Source organism: Carassius auratus, unplaced genomic scaffold (genome assembly GCF_003368295.1).
Source record: "Carassius auratus strain Wakin unplaced genomic scaffold, ASM336829v1 scaf_tig00215630, whole genome shotgun sequence".
NCBI lineage: Eukaryota > Metazoa > Chordata > Actinopteri > Cypriniformes > Cyprinidae > Carassius > Carassius auratus.
The window spans coordinates 173,379-189,831 of record NW_020528171.1 but is presented as its reverse complement, the minus strand read 5'-3'; the positions used below and the strand labels follow the sequence as shown (position 1 = coordinate 189,831).

General features: G+C 34.7%; 2 protein-coding genes across 2 annotated transcripts; one reads left to right on the top strand and one right to left on the bottom strand.

Annotated features, from left to right (window-relative positions):
* Window positions 1-317: 317 nt before the first annotated feature.
* Window positions 318-2,900, top strand: cisd2 (CDGSH iron sulfur domain 2). Its single transcript, XM_026260770.1, has 3 exons — window positions 318-566; window positions 1,188-1,402; window positions 1,933-2,900. The coding sequence occupies exons 1-3, from the start codon at window positions 464-466 to the stop codon at window positions 2,020-2,022; spliced, it is 408 nt and encodes a 135-aa protein (XP_026116555.1). The 5' UTR covers window positions 318-463; the 3' UTR covers window positions 2,023-2,900.
* A 194-nt stretch (window positions 2,901-3,094) lies between these two features.
* On the bottom strand, window positions 3,095-12,515 carry LOC113095149 (sodium/hydrogen exchanger 9B2). Its single transcript, XM_026260768.1, has 12 exons — window positions 11,678-12,515; window positions 11,018-11,231; window positions 10,609-10,779; window positions 9,884-10,026; window positions 9,557-9,684; window positions 9,295-9,470; window positions 8,088-8,194; window positions 7,824-7,973; window positions 7,386-7,494; window positions 7,086-7,222; window positions 6,756-6,939; window positions 3,095-4,546 (listed from the first exon to the last, which is right to left on the bottom strand). Exons 1-12 carry the CDS (start codon window positions 11,768-11,770, stop codon window positions 4,485-4,487), a joined length of 1,674 nt encoding a protein of 557 aa, XP_026116553.1. The 5' UTR covers window positions 11,771-12,515; the 3' UTR covers window positions 3,095-4,484.
* Between the last annotated feature and the right edge of the window lie 3,938 nt (window positions 12,516-16,453).

Below are 16,453 nucleotides of genomic sequence, written 5' to 3'. Positions count from 1 at the left end.
GAAAAAGTTCCTTTTGCAACACCATACAGTTTGCAAGAATGACAAAATCCAAAATAAATCAAATAATTCAAACAAATAATTAAATTCAAATTTCTTAACAGGGTAAATCTAACTCGATTATTTATGAAATATTAGTTTGTTATTGTCCAGAGTCCATTTCTGTACGCGAAAAGTAAAGTGCATTTGAATAGAACCAATTAAACCAATAGCAAGTTGCGCGGTGAAAGTAGCCAATCGGGCGCCACCAACTCTGCACATGCTGATTGGTTGACTCTTTTACTGCGCGTCGTGCGCTTACGCTTATTCACGGTCATAGTTAAGTAGATTCTCCCAGCCTTGAGCAGCCTATTCAACGAGCAAACGGAAACGAGCAAACGCAACTGAACTAACGCGACGACGTACAATGTCCCAGGAAATATCCTGGCTGCTGTCTTTCAATTAGAAGCGCACAAAGTCATTCAAGATGGTGTTAGAAAGTATCTCTAGGATTATCAAAATACAACTTCCAGCCTACCTCAAGAAACTGCCTCTTCCGGAAACAATCGGCGGCTTTGCGAGACTCACAGGTATGTGTTTTATATCGCAAAATGACACAAGCGTAGGAGGAAAGTTAAGTTAAGCGCACATGCCTGAATAGAAAGAGTGATGTGTCTCTGTTTTCCGTCTGCTTAACGCTCAAATAAGTAATAACTTATAAACTGATTAATACAATTTCACCTTCCATGCATTTTTGGAAAACATACTCAATATGTAGTGTCTACTTGCACAAGTGATTCTACTTTCGGATACTCACAACAGTGAGCCTCTGTTTCAGAAATGTGAAAGACCAAATATGCAGAGCATCTGACAGCATGCTTAGCTTTATTATAGTTTTATAAAACGTGGCACAATAAATGCAAGACAATTTGCATCTGTAAACGTTAAAAAAGCAGCCTTTACAAACAACTAAAATAAGCAACTGTCATTGTGTAATTCAACAGATCATGACAGGTTAATTGTCACTTATGCACGTGTATAAATATGATAAGTGTGTTAATCATTGAATATTACTTTATCTGTCACTCACCACACTTATTTTTTTTCCACAGCTAGCAGTAGAGCTCTCACTAAGTAGATTCTGTTGTCAATGTGATAATTAAGAATTCAGCAAACTCTATGATGAGTTGTATCTCTTGATTGTGTCTCAGTTTCAGAGTGGCTGCGGCTCCTACCGTTATTGGGGATTTTGTCTCTGTTGGGTTATCTGACCATCCGACCATTCCTGCCCAAGAAGAAAAAGCAAAGAGACAGTCTAATAAATCTGAAGATCCAAAAAGAAAACCCTAAAGTGGTGAATGAGATCGACATAGAGGACCTGAGGACTCCAAATGTTTGCTACTGCCGCTGCTGGCGATCTAAAACGGTAGGAGGTCCCATGCCTGAGAAAAATATAATATTTTATGTAAAGCTGTAAAGTAGATCAATGTACTATGAACATATAGAACATCAGCACCAAAGTCAAGTCAAATTTTGTATAGCACTTTTCAAAATAGAGCAGTTCAGAGCAGAAAGAAAAGAACAGAAAATCATGATGTTAATGTTTATAATATCTTAATGAATTAGGATGATAATATATTTGACATCGTGCAATGATGCAAGCAATCAAACAGTATGAGGAAATGGACTTGAAAAAAAAATAGTAATAATAATAATAATTAACATTAAAATTGGACCAAAGAGGAAAAAGCTATTCTGAAATTAATAAAAAAATATGATGCATTCCGTTTACGAGAAAAACTGTAGTGAAACTATTAACATACATGTGTGGGAAAAGAAAAAAAAATGTGTGATTTTTCACTTCCTCTTTTTGAGTGTCACTTTTGTCAAAAGCATCAGGGTGCCTAAAAACCACTGTCCCAATCAGCATTTAATTTGTCCTTTCTTATCTTGCAGTTTCCTGTTTGCGATAAGTCACACATAAAGCATAACGAGCTGACAGGAGACAACGTTGGTCCACTTATTCTTAAGAAGAAGACTCTGTAGCCCTCCTGCTTTGGCCCATATTAAAAATGGGTGTTTTTCCACTGAAAAACCTACCATAATTTAGTTTGTTGTACTTACCCAAAACCATTTCCAACTTCTTGTGTGGTATGGAGTATAAATTCTGACTTTAATGCTCAAGATGTTGTGGTTGATCGGAGAGATTAAGTAGATACCTTTTTGTTACATTGCTCTGGTGTGTTTACTTTTTATACTTAACACACGTAGTCTATTTTTTTGTGCAATATAACTTGGCCATAAATGCCGATTACTGTCACCAATCAGTCTTCTTTGCCATGAAAGTGACTCTTCTGTTCTTAATCTCCATCTAGATTCAGTTAAAATTTGTACTATTACTATTGTGTTGTCATTGTTATAAAAATGTTGTTTTTTGAGACCGTATAAAAAAAAAAATCAAATACTTTTAGCTTTTCGGTGTGAAGTACAGGATTTGTTTTTGTAGTTTTTACCTCTGCAGAATTATTCCTAAATCAACAAGAGTTCTACAATGTTTGCTAAATTATTTGAAAGTTTTTAAGTGCAGGATACTAAACTTGACTTGTGTTTGCATACATAGGCATTTCACATTGCATTAGATTGTAACAAATGCTTCTGTCACAACTATTGATATACATTATTGAAATATTTACAATATTTATCATAATGTAAGAAAGGACTGTGTTTCCTTTCCACTTCCACCTGGACCAGCATGCTGTAACAATTACAATGCATAAAATGTATGCATTCAATTCTATTCAAAATAGTTTTGACAATCCCTTAGTACTTTTTTTGTGCCATGTTTCATATCAGATGGCTCCTTCATAAGTTTCATAAAATCACTTAATTGTATATTAACTGGAATGTGCCTAATGACTTTTGTAAAAAAAAATAAAAATAAATTAAATAAATAAAAGGTAACCAAACTTCTTTTACATCCCTCGAAATGCAGTTATTGTTTTGCTTATCTATTGTGTTAATAATCTAATAAGTGTGAGTGATGGATATGTGTTGCAATGCCAACAGTCTACTTATTTATTTTATTATAAGTATACAAGTAATTTTTTTCCTTTTTGTACTTTTCCTTAAACACAAAATGGTATAACTCTACCACACCAATGCTTGAAAAGTCTTCTCAGAAAAGTAACAGTGCTGCTTATTTACATCTGATTTGCCTTAGATGATAATACAAGATATGCTTTCAAATATGAACGGGGGGTTTTGCCTATCATTTACTGAAAGGGCAAATGTCATTCATTTTCTGCAGCAATACATCTATAAATAAACTACACATACACAACAGAAATAAAGTTACTATATAAAGATGACAATATGAGAATAAGGTCTTAAATGTAGTGGTTTAATAGCTTAAATGAGCAGTGACTGCATGTAGCATTACCATAACCACAACACCAAACCTCCTAAATTTGAAGCTGTAAACATTACCCACTAACAACATTCACAAAATAAGTTATAATGACAATTCCCTTTCATAGGACTCTGTATAACATTAAAATACACTTTTTATCAAAACAATCATGGAGAAGAATCTAGCTAATAAAGAGTAACACGATGAACTGTGCAATGCTGGGCAAATATACCATGTGTCATTCTATTACTACTAATAAAACAAAATCCTTCTTCACGTTCTAAAATGACTTCCACTGTAAACACAAAATGTAATTTTTCCAGCAGTAATTGATTGTATGTATAACAGAGCTGACAAGATATCTGCAAAATACTCTGATCAATCTCAAAACACAGATTCATGACTGTGTTTGGAATAGTTCGATTTACTTTATTATTATTAGTATATAATATGCCTAAAATACTTTGATAAACACTACATAAAGACTAAATTTACCAAAATGTAACTCTTGCGTGAAATGCTCTATCCTGCAATGTACTCAACTTAATGGAGAAACTGAAGGAAGCCTTATTTTGGATGTGTTAAATCGTTTGACAGCACTAATTATATTATTATAGACAAGCTGTGAATATAAAAAGTTATATACTGCACAGTCCTAAGTAAATGCTAAGCTAGTATTCCATTCAAAACATAGTCATGAAATTACTGGCATCTATACAACTTTCTGTAACACTGATATGCAGTCACTGCAGACTCATCCGTAATATATCTAATGTAAACACAAGCCAGTAAGAAAAAAAATAATATTCATAAACATGTTTTTGTACTCGATAGTGCTAGTCAATGACCCCTATAGTGTTCCATCCTTCAAAATCCCACCTTTTGGATGAGAATAACTTTTCACCTGGTGGTTTGAGAGTTTCAGTCCACCTTTGAAGGTAAAAAAATGAGAGTTGTGTTCCTTCATCTGAAAAGCAAGTCTGCCACTGTTGCAGTCTGACTTCAGAGGGTTGCAGTGATAATGAGTTTGAGAATCCACTGTGAAGACAAAAGGGATCATCAGCAGCCTTGGACGCTGAGTTGTCACTTCCCAGAAGCATCACAGGGCGCTCTCATATGTCACCGGGGTCCCCGATGCAGATAAAGCACCTTGACTGACAGCTACGAGTCAGAAAATGACAATTAATGCAATCATTCATTTAACACAAGTGCTAAGCAATTGTTAAAGAGATTTCAGTTGCTTTTTACATCTCTTTATACTATTTATATGCAGAGTAAATACAGATATGTACAGTGCGCTAGATATAAGTGGGGTTAATTTCATATTTTCACACAGGACATGTTTATAAATTTGAAGAAAACAATCTACTGGTCTCAGTTAGAAGCTTGAGCATTTGATGTTTTTTAACACATTAGCAAAGTGCCATAGCCAGCACTGTACAGACAATAGAGCAAACACAGAGTGAACCAGGACACCCGGGTCCTGCCAGCATGCAAATTCACCAAGCTGTGGTGAATTTCCATGTGCATCTCATGTCGCCTGTTTATTAAAATAGATGAGTTGCTATCTACATATTTTTTGTGATGGCAAGACAACTGCAGAAACCTACTTCAGTATTATTTGCACAGCTATGTTTAGATCTGACCCAAACTCTGTTTACTTTCTACAAAAAGCAGCATCCTAACCATCATGAACTATCGTGACTGATAACTAAATATATTTTTTATAGCAACTTAACACTTTAACGTACACCACAAAAATAGCACTTATCGTGTGAAGAGCAACTACAACTGTTGCTAAGCTAATGAACCAATGCTGTAATACATACTGTAGATACATTTGTACATCAAGATTCCTAATATTTTTTCCACATTTTGGAGAAGTCATATTCTATGCTTACCCAGTCTGCATTTGTTTGATTAAAAAAATACAGTAAAAACTGTTCTTTTGTAAAATAATTACAATTTAAAATAACCATTTTCTTTTTTAACATATTTAGTCAAATGTAATTTATTCCTGCAATGGCAAAACTTAATATTCAACAGCCATTAATTATTGTATTAACGTTTTAAATATTAGCAACATTTTTGCCAATGGTTCCTAAAAAATTTGTCACAATCAGCAAACTTTCAAAAACAAGTTATTTTATTTTCACATTTCACAAAGACATCAAAATGATATATGATTTGTTTGAATCGGATGAAAAATGCCTGCGCTACACTCGTTTAAATCGATGAATATGAAGGTAATTTAATGCCTAAAAGATCTGCATACGCAGGGTAAGAATTGTGGAAGTGTATGGAAGCGTAAATTACATTTGCATGTGCAAAATAAGCTTTGTAAAGGTGTAAATCGTGTTTCAAGCATATAAATAAAAATATTTGCAGCATTTTACTATTACTCGCAAGTGTAAACTGCAGCTTCTGATCTGATATGATCTGCATTCTTCTGACTACCGTTTTTCCCGTTTACACTTTTGGTATGTTGTTTTTAGTAAAATACGGTCAAAAGTACTGCAAGCCTGTGAACAGTAATTTTCAAGCGAAAACATCACTTTAAAGAACTGCAAAACAGACTGCATAGAAAAACGAACTGTTGCAAATGTTCCCAAAATAAACCGATATGTAAAGCTAATAATCACTTCAGTGTGTTCATTACAAATAAACCGATTATTAAAACTACAAAAGCACTTCAATCAAGAGCAGCGATCTTTTCTTTTATTGTTTGATTAACATTATTGAGAAGACGGCATATAGTAAGTCCTACTGTACTGCACAGATCTAATGTATTGTTAAACATCAGATCTTGTTCCCCAAACATTCACTTAAGTCACAACTGAATGTTTGGGTGAATAGCTTACATAAAATACTGTATTCTGTATTTACAGTATGTGTATGTATGGAAGCGATTCATATAGTATATCAGTCAAAGGGTGGTGTTGGCGCAGTGGATAAGACACATGCCTTTGGTGCCTTTGGACACCAATGTGTCCCTGTGCAAGATACTTAACCCCTAGTTGCTCCAAAGGAGTGAGACCTCTGAATTATATATAGCATTTGTAAGTTGATTTGGATAAAAACGTCGGCTAAAAGAATAAATTTAAATGTAAATGTCAACGGCAGCACGAGAAGTGAGCAGAGAAAAGGGTACTCTTCTCAGAAAACATACAATTAAAGATCATTTTGGATGTTTAATTACTATTTGGAGCATTGGGGTTGCTAGACAAGGGCTTAAGGAAGTTGTTTTTTGAAAACCTGAAATTCAACCAAAAAAACTTTTTTTGTCTGTAGCTCAAAATTAGCTTGTGCGCATTCTGACTCATTTTTCCAGCACGGGTCACATATGGTTGTGTGTGTACAAATATCTCACCCCACTCAGGGTTCTTTGGTTTCTGCAGGAGTCGAGGTCCGAGCAGGCTGATGAGGAGCGCTCCAATAGGAGCAGTGATGAGGATGGACAGCACAGCCACAGTGAGGACGTCCATGCCGTACCTCTGCAGCTCAAGATCATTCTTGGAGCGCGCCATGTCCAGAGCTATAGAGCCAATCGCAGCCTGAAAACAAATCGCACAGCACTCATAGGGATCTCGTGTGCATTTCATTTTTTGTCATGTAGCTCAAACTTGTCTAAAAAACCTGAAAGGATTGAGTAAAGTCATAGTAAAACAGAGGGTCTATTTGATAGACTTGGTAAGTATACCTGTACTGTGGCTTTAGGCATCCAGGCTAGAGCGATGAAGACTTTTTCTTTCAGGTTAAAGCCGGCTCGCAGAACCACAACAAAAGTGACAATCAGGCGTACTGTGAGTGCGATGAACAGGGCTGCTATACCCAGAACTGAGGACACATAACATTAGAGTTGATCAACAGCATGTTTGAAATGCTATACATGTGAAAAAGTGCACCCTGCTGACATCCCAATTGCTTTAGTTTATTCCAGCTCTTTTTCTAAAACCAGTTTTGTAGAAATGACAGTGTAACTTGAAAGTGTAGCACTCACACACAGTTGTGACCTCTAAAGAAGTAATGATAACCTCAGCACCGATGAGACCAAAGAGAAGAGGCTGGAACACTTGCCAAAACCTCTCCACCACTGCTTCCACTGGAGCCTAAACACACATACACACTGAAATTAAATGGGCGATCTGAAAGGGAAAATCTATTCGTGCTGACACAGGGAAAAATAATGCATGTGAAGAGTAATTTTACTCTAATGGCAATGAAGTTCTTTTCAGTGCCATAAGAGTTAAATTACTGAACGTAAACATCGGAACCTGAGAAAAATGCTCATTTTAGAAAACAATTTTAAAAAGCACTTAGAGGCTTTTGCATCTGAACTCTTCAAAGTCTTTGTAAAAATATACGGCAAAACAAATTGTCAAAATTTGGTGGACTAGTCTTTCACATCTCTGTTGTGTTTGGAAGAAGAGATTTAGACCTTAGCTTTCCCCCAGCCTAATGCAGCCACAAATGCCAGCACTAGTGTACAGAGTCCTCCTGCACCAGGAATCCCGGCCACATTGCTGCCAAACAAAGCAAACACGGCCAGCCCCAACACCAGGAAGGAACGCTTCAACGCGAGGTTTCCCTGTTGTAGGTAAAAGACACAAACAACCAACAACCATGAAAACTGTTAACCGGACAACATCAGTTTTAGAATCTGAACATGTACTTCTCAATCAAACAGTTGTAGCTCACGTGCCTGGTCTCTGTTGGGGAAGTATCGTAGAAAGTACCCTAAGGCCACACCGGTGACCGCCCCACCTATTACCTCCAGTGGTCCCCTCAGTATATTTACCCACAAAGTGTCTGCAGAAGGTAAGAGAGAGAACACTACTGTAAGATGGGACCACTAACACCAAGGACATCCATAAAGCCTGGAGAAAGAACCTTATATAAGCATATTAAAAAATATATGTTAATAGGCAAAATGTAATGATTCATATACATATATTATTAAAAAGGCTGGGGTCTGTTATTTTAAGAGAATTACATTTTATTTGACGAGGATACAATCAAATGGAGTAAAAGTGCCAGTAAAAGAAATTATAAAGTTTTCATTATAAAGTTACATTACTTACGTTAATTTTCTATTAATAAAATAATCATTGAAAAAAAAAAAAAACACAATTTCCACAATTTTTTTTAGATTATTTAAGTGTGTGTGTGTGTGTGTGTATATATATATATATATATATATATATATATATATATATATATATATATATATATATATATATATATATATACACACACACACACACATATATATATGTGTGTGTGTGTGTGTGTGTATATAGGACTGGAGTAATGATGCTGAAAATTTGGTTTTGACACAGGAATAAAAACATATACCAAAAAATGTTTTACATATTACAATAGGAAACAGTTATAGGAAATTGTAATCATATTTCACAATATTATAAAAAAAAAAATATATATATATATATATATATATATATATATATATATATATATATATATATATATATATATAATATATATATATATATATATATATATATATATATATATATATATAAATATATATATATATATATATATATATATATATATATATATATATATATATATATATATATAAATATGAATGTAACATGGCAAAGATGAATGCACTTTTGGAAGTCTAATGTAAGGAAAATATAATTTTGGAATTTCTGTTGTCTAATGTGATTTTGTTATAATTTATAATATATATTAGAATTTAGCAAACATCTAAACAGCTTCCGTTTGCAGAAAAGCATTCTGAATTCTTCTGTCTGACTGGTTAAGTTATTGATATCAAATGAATACTGAATCCAAAGTCAGCTGACTTTACGTTCTCATTTTTTACTTTATTTTAGAAATATACTGTGTATTTGCTCCCTTTTGGATATCTATTTGCATACCTGTGGCGAAAGCTATACCCAAGCAGGTGGTGAAACAGGTAATGGCAATGATGTCATCAATGCTACAGGCTGCTATGAGTAGAGTAGGTATACCCTGCTCTAAACCGTACCCCTCCTTATGCAGAAGCAGCATAGATGGAACCACAACAGCAGGAGAAACAGCCCCGAGGACAAACCTACAGAGCAAAACATGGCAGCAGTTTGGTTGGTAGCAGCAGACATTGTCAGAGAGGTTCTTATGTTATCAAAATCAGTGGTTTACCCTAAAATAAAGGCCCAGACCCATGGAAGACCCAATATTAAATAAGAGACCACAGCAATAGTGATGGCCTCGCAGATCAGAGGGAACATGGACAAACGCAAACACACGGTTTTGAGCTTGATCAGAGCCTGAAATACACATAAAAACAAAATGTATTAAAGACCCATTTATTTTTGATCAGTTAAGCCTTCATGAAATGAAAGTGGATATCAACAAACAATATGGTGTTTGGCTGAAAGAGAATTCTAAAGAGCATGAAGGCACATCCTCTCGGGTTAGCAGCAATGTTTTTGTTGTAACTCTACTGGGGCCGGTGAGGTTTCTTACCTTTTCGTCTAATTCCAGCCCAGCTTTGACAAGAATGACCCCCAGTGCAATGTTCCTCAGAGAAGCAGACCATCTAACATCAATGTAAACTGCATCTGTCACCACAGGGATGTTTCTGAGGATAAACCCTGCCAGCAGCATGCCTGCAGACACACGCAGAGAAAACAACACAAACAGAAACCCCACAGTCATTCATTACATTTCTCACACTGACAATGAAACTGACCACTCTGAGAAAAAACAAAAACATAACACAGGCAGTTTATCTTTGAGTTGTGGGGGAAATTGAATTACACTTTTACAATCAATTTAATACTTGCTATGAATTTGACGTTCAAAATTAAAGTTCTTAAGGAAGTTACAATCAAAATAACTTAATTTTTTAGGCTATTTTTTGTGTTCATTATGGAAATAGTATAATGGCTATATGTTTTAACATAACAGGTAGAATACAGTATGTACTGTTCTGTGTGCCATATGAACTGCATTCCGTCCCTTACACAGCCATTATTTTCTTAGACTGAGATTACATTTCCCATTTGACATTTGACTGAAATTTTATAAATGATAGCAATCAAAAAAGTTCCAAATGCAGATTCCACTCAAGTCTGAGTTAGACACATGAATCCACCATGCTGACCAACAGACAACTGTTGTGTATGCAAGTGTTGTGTTGTAATTACTACATTATTAACAACAGACAACAATGCAGAATTCGCACATACCAAGTAGTGGAGGTAAAGGTGGCATGTTTGGGATGTGTATGCGTCCAAACAGTTTCCCCCCGGCTACAGAACAAATAAACAAGGTCACGATGCCAAAGAGGTTCCCGCCAGGAAGACATTCCTTCTCTGTAATGGACCAAACAACCCCAAAGAGCACTGCGGCCATGGACACTACAGAGGGGACAAGAACAGATGCTGCGTTCACAGGAACAATTACATTTGAATATATATAAAACAGCTATATTCAGTTGTACTAAACATTTCATAATATTACTGTATATTTTTTTTTATTAAACAGAGTATCAAATTTATTTAGAAAACCTTAAAAAATCACCTTTCAAGCCCAAGTTTTTTGTGTGTGCGCAATCTCTGTTATGATGTTTTGGAAAATGATTGACACTTTTCTAACCTTTGGTGATAATGGTAGCCAGCAGGCCTCTGGGTGGACACGGGCACAGTCTGCGCAGCCATGGGCAGCATTCGTACGGTGGGTCTGTATTAGTGCAGGCGTCAACTGAAGACACCGGTCGATGGACGTATGTCGTCTCTTCAGTCACACTCGGATTGGGGCTCTCGGAGCGCTTCGGAACCACCAGCACTGTCTGACTGACAGTAAGGTGATGCTGTTGGAGAATATAGAGAGAAGTTTATATATAAACTTGCATTTAATTTATATTATATTTAAATATTTTATATATAGAACTTATCTCTCATTTATATATATATATATATATATATATATATATATATATATATATATATATATATATATATATATATATATATATTAGAAGCAAAACTGACCCTAGTCTCAGTTCTCTCAGTGTGTTTTCTTATACATATTTGAAAGTGCATGAACTATTGCTCTATAAATCATTAAAATGTTTGTTAATTGAATAAATTACGTTTTTTGTACAGTGTTGAACGTTATAATTATCCATTAAGGCTTGAGATCATTTTAGCCACAAACTGTAACATCAATAAAGGCAACTGTCCCATTTTATAGTACCAATATTGAAGTAATAAAGACAGAAACAGCTTAAGTGGGAAATTCTGACTAATAACCTACTTCAGCATGATTTCCCAAGCCAGAGGCTGCATCCTCGGTGGTCTGTGAGTATGTAGAGTGGGCTGAATGGGGTCTGGACTGGACATCCTCCATGACACTGTACTTCTGCTCTATCCTCGCTCGAGTTTTCTAGCCATTGCACGTGTTCATGACCGGCACCTGTTTATCAACACTCGTCTGTGTAAATATAAGTCTCGTTTACAGCGTCTGCCTATCGATGAAGCCCTATAAGCAATTATCAATGAACTTCGAAGAGGAAATAACACGAGTACTAGAAATGAAACCGACTGGTTTGTTTTTCGACAGGTTAATCGGATTGTGACAGGACTAAACGCGACGCCTGGGCCATAAGGTGCTTTAGCAGACTGAAGAGCGCATGGCATATGGTCTCTGTTTGTAAGACCGTAGTAAACCACTAACTGAATAGCATTACTGACATCAGTGGACTTAGTCCAGGTATTCTTATTTATAGCATCTTCAACTATCGCCTGTATTATAAAAAGAATGTCCTTCTTTATTTCAATCCTGTTGTTTTGGGTAATAAATAAACTGTATTTTATCTTTGGTGATTATTATTTTTGTTATGATAAAGCAATTGCCTGTGATGAAATAATGAAAAAAACAATAATGGCTTCAAACCTTACTGCCATCAAATCAAATCTCATGCGGAATTGTCTGTAAGTTTTACCATCTGCAAGGTATTGACCGAAATGTGTTATGGTCCACACTTATTAAAAAAATAACAATGGAAATATACGCGCTTGATCCCTGATGCGCGGATAGATTTTAAAAGGTTAATCTTTTACTCGGTAGAGGCATCCGGAAGTGTGAGTGACAGCTGGAAGGTGGTTCTCCAAACGTCCAACCCTAATAAAATGGTCCAATCAGATCCAAGCGGTGCTATTTTCCCAACCTCTTTGCTGACAAGTCCCACCTACTGTGGAGTGATTGGCTAGAAGTGACAATAACTGACCAATCACAAGACGTCGGCAAGAGACTTCTGTTTATCATGATCCCATAATCATGAGACATCCACAATGTTTTATGCTTTATATAGTTTATTTTTAAAATATAAACGGCACTTATAGTCAAGCTAAAGCTAGGGAATTAATAATATAAACACCAAGTGTTTCAAAACTTTTTTTTTTATTACTAAGTTTTAATTCTATTGAATAGTATTATTATTTTTGTTAGAAAAAAAAAAAAAAAAATTTTTATTTTTTATTTTCTCAATTTAATGCATCTTTGCTGAATAAAAGCATTCATTTCTCTTTTTTAATTTTCCTCTTTCAAATTCTCTGAATGGTAGTTTATACGGTGTTCACATATAGCTATTGTAGCTATTAAAAAGCAAAGCATTTTCAACATAGACAATATGTGATCTTGTGAGACCGAAAGTTGGATGAATGGCTTCTGAAAAATCTGATTTTCATCATAGCAAGACATTTAAAAAAATATATTAAAATAGAAAACAGTTATTTTAAATTGTAATATTTCACAATTGACCGGTAATGTATATTTACATTATCTTTCTTCGGCTTTTTGCTTCTGTTTATGACTACAATGTTGTTGTAAAATATAAACTTTAAGCCTCATTAACTTTCATTCAGAGAAGTTAGAGCTCATCTCTATAACTGCTCAAGTATATCATCATCAAAAGTTAGTTGACAAGGAGTTGCTGGCATGTTTCATGTGTTCACTTGCTTCAGTTGGCTGTTAGCTGTCTTCCCTGAGATCTCTAGAATGCTTTTGCATTTGGAAAAAGACAATAAAAAATTACGCAAACAGTATTTCTTGGCTATATAATACAAGTCTTTGTAATGGAAGCAGTACCTGCTCTGGATCAGGTCTGTCCTCAATTCTTTGTCATAAAGGCGTACAGTTCCTGTAAAGGTCAAAAGAAACAAAATGACTCATAAAATCACTAGGTACAGTGATATTTTTGTATGTTGCAGGTTTAAATAGGAAACCAATCAGTAAAGCAGCATACTTGATACAATTGCAGCAGATCCCCTGTTCCAGGTGCCTCTGTTTTGGTCAGTCTAATGACGGCAGCTTCAGATGTGCTGTAGACACATTGGTTCACAACTCCTGGACATGCAATTAAGGATGAGCAATTAGGAGAGGGCAAACATCACTTGACCTGGCATTTATCCAATTTCAGCATCAGCCAAAGTGGAGATAATGGGGGTAAGATAATATGCCAAGAGCTACATGGAACAATGTCAATCATCACGTGTAATTAAGAGCAAAGGGCCAAATCTTGATATAGAGTGTGATGTATTACAGCAGCCAATTTATAATTCAGCATCAAAATGCAAATAGGTTGTAACAGAATATAATTATTGTCTTTGATACATGATGCCACGGATGCCATATTGATGTTATTACCAGATTTACGCGGCAGCATCTATATGGAGATGGATAAGGAAAAATCAGTTTAAATTGGCAGTTATATACTTCAAATCAGTTGACAGGATTGCAGTCATGTAGCTTTTATTAAATGTACACCACCCATCAAAATTTCTGTATTTTATGTTAAAGAAATGAATATGTTTTTCATCAAGAGTGCATTCAATTGATCATCAGTGACAGTAAAGACATATGTTACAAAAAAAAAGTCTATTTAAAATTAAAGCTTTTTTATCAACATGTTTTTAATTGAAATGTTACTTGAGCACTAAATAAAAAAAAAAATGTAAAAAAATGCTTTGCCATCACAGGAATAAATAACATTTTAGAATGCATTCATATTAATGCATTCAATACAGTCATATTACATTTTTATAAACTTAGCAGCCCAAACTTTTGAACAGTGTAAGAACTAGTATTCGCATAGTGATGTATAAAATTTTTACTAATTTGACATACATTTATATTTCTTAAAAAAACACACACACACACACACACACACACATATATGTAGTCACTAAACATTAAACCATGTTTTACAGATCTGTTTTGTTCTTAAGCCAAAGAACAAATTAGATGGGGATGAAAACATAATCTTTAAATACGAAGGTCTTTTCCAGGGATAATCGGGGAGAAAAAGAAGAGGTAGCATGAGGTATTCTGGGATAATCCTAGAGAGAAGGACACGATGACCTTAGGCACGAAGGCCTTGATCATCAGGTGCTATGGACATTCACTTTCATAGTGAAGTCCCAGCCTGATTCCTCACACTCCTGAGCCATAATGGACAAATCTATGTCAAAGAAAAAAAGAATGAGAAACTGTAAGGAACCACTGAAAATGAAATATATTCATGCTATTGCATCATTCCTGATTTCTAGAAGGTGGTACATTCTAGCCAGACTACAAATAGAAACTTCACTGCTTTTAATGAGAAACACACAAACATTGAAGAGCGTATCCACATAGTCAAAGTCTTTGGCCAAGAACTCTATATCTGGTCTTTCTTGGTAACATCAACAACTTTGGTTTCGATCCCTAAAAAAAGCAAGGGAATAAAAGAACATTCCAAGAATAAGAACATACAGAAACCTGAGTGGAGAAGCACCCTTGAACTAAAGCAATTCGTTTCCAACATAATGGGATTATGTTCCAAAGCAGAGCAGTATGAAGGGGGGCAAAAAAAGGCCCACTGGCCTTTGAAATCTTTTATTATTGGGGGAAAGTCTTACAAAGACATGCTGAAAGATCAAAGATAATACTTGAGCAAATTAAAAATCGCACATATGCACCACATCATGTCCATGACCTCAGGTAGGATTTGAGAGTTCAGCAGTTCAGGTAAAAACAATCATTTTAGGTAAAAATCATTAAAAATGACTTAATTCATAAAACATAATTCAACAGTGACAGTAAAGACATTTATATGGTTGCAAAAGATTTCTATTTTAAATAAATGTTTTTTTTTGACCCTTCTATTCATGAAAGAATCCTGACAGGACATTTATCTTGGTTTCCTCAAAAATATTAAGCAGCACTAAGCAACTTTTTTCAACATTGATATAATTTTAAGAACTATTTATGAGAGCTAAATCAGCAAATTAGAATGATTTCTGAAGGATCATGTGACACTGAAGACAGGAGTAATGATGCTGAAAATTCAGCTTTGACATCACAGGAGAAAAAATTAAAATAGAAAAGAGTAACACAAGTTACTGTATATTTTATTACATAAATTACTAAATTCAGCTTTCTTTTTTTTTTTCTTTCTTTCTTTCTTTCAAAAAAAAAACGTACCAACACAAAAGTTTTGAACGCTAGCTGTACAAGCTAGCTTTTGCATAGTGATGTATACAATTTTGACAGACATTCATATTTCATAATTAATGTAATCAGAAATGTATCATGGGTTTCTTTCATTAAGATTTTATAGCATATGTTTTAAATCATACTAAATTAGTAAATTATGTATAGTTGTTCAATCATTCAATATTGCATTATTAATCTAGATTCAAAACTCTGTAGAAAATTACAAATCAGTTTCCAAAAATTAGAGCTGATATTTTAAGATTGAGACTACAAAAATGTAATGAATAGCTGGGAAATTACAGATAAGGATCTTGTACATGTCTAGATAAGTTTTTGTTTCACATATTCCCACTAGGTGGCAAAACAGAGCCATTCAATGAGAATGCCATCCGGCAAATTCGTCTCCATTGACATCTGTAGCAGTGACTTGGACACATTCCTTGGAAAAAGCTTGTTACAATTAACAAGACACTACTGTTAAAGTCAGTAAACAACAATATGCATAGTTAAAATGATCTTTCTCAACATCTGAATCTAATTTAAACATTTTGCTAT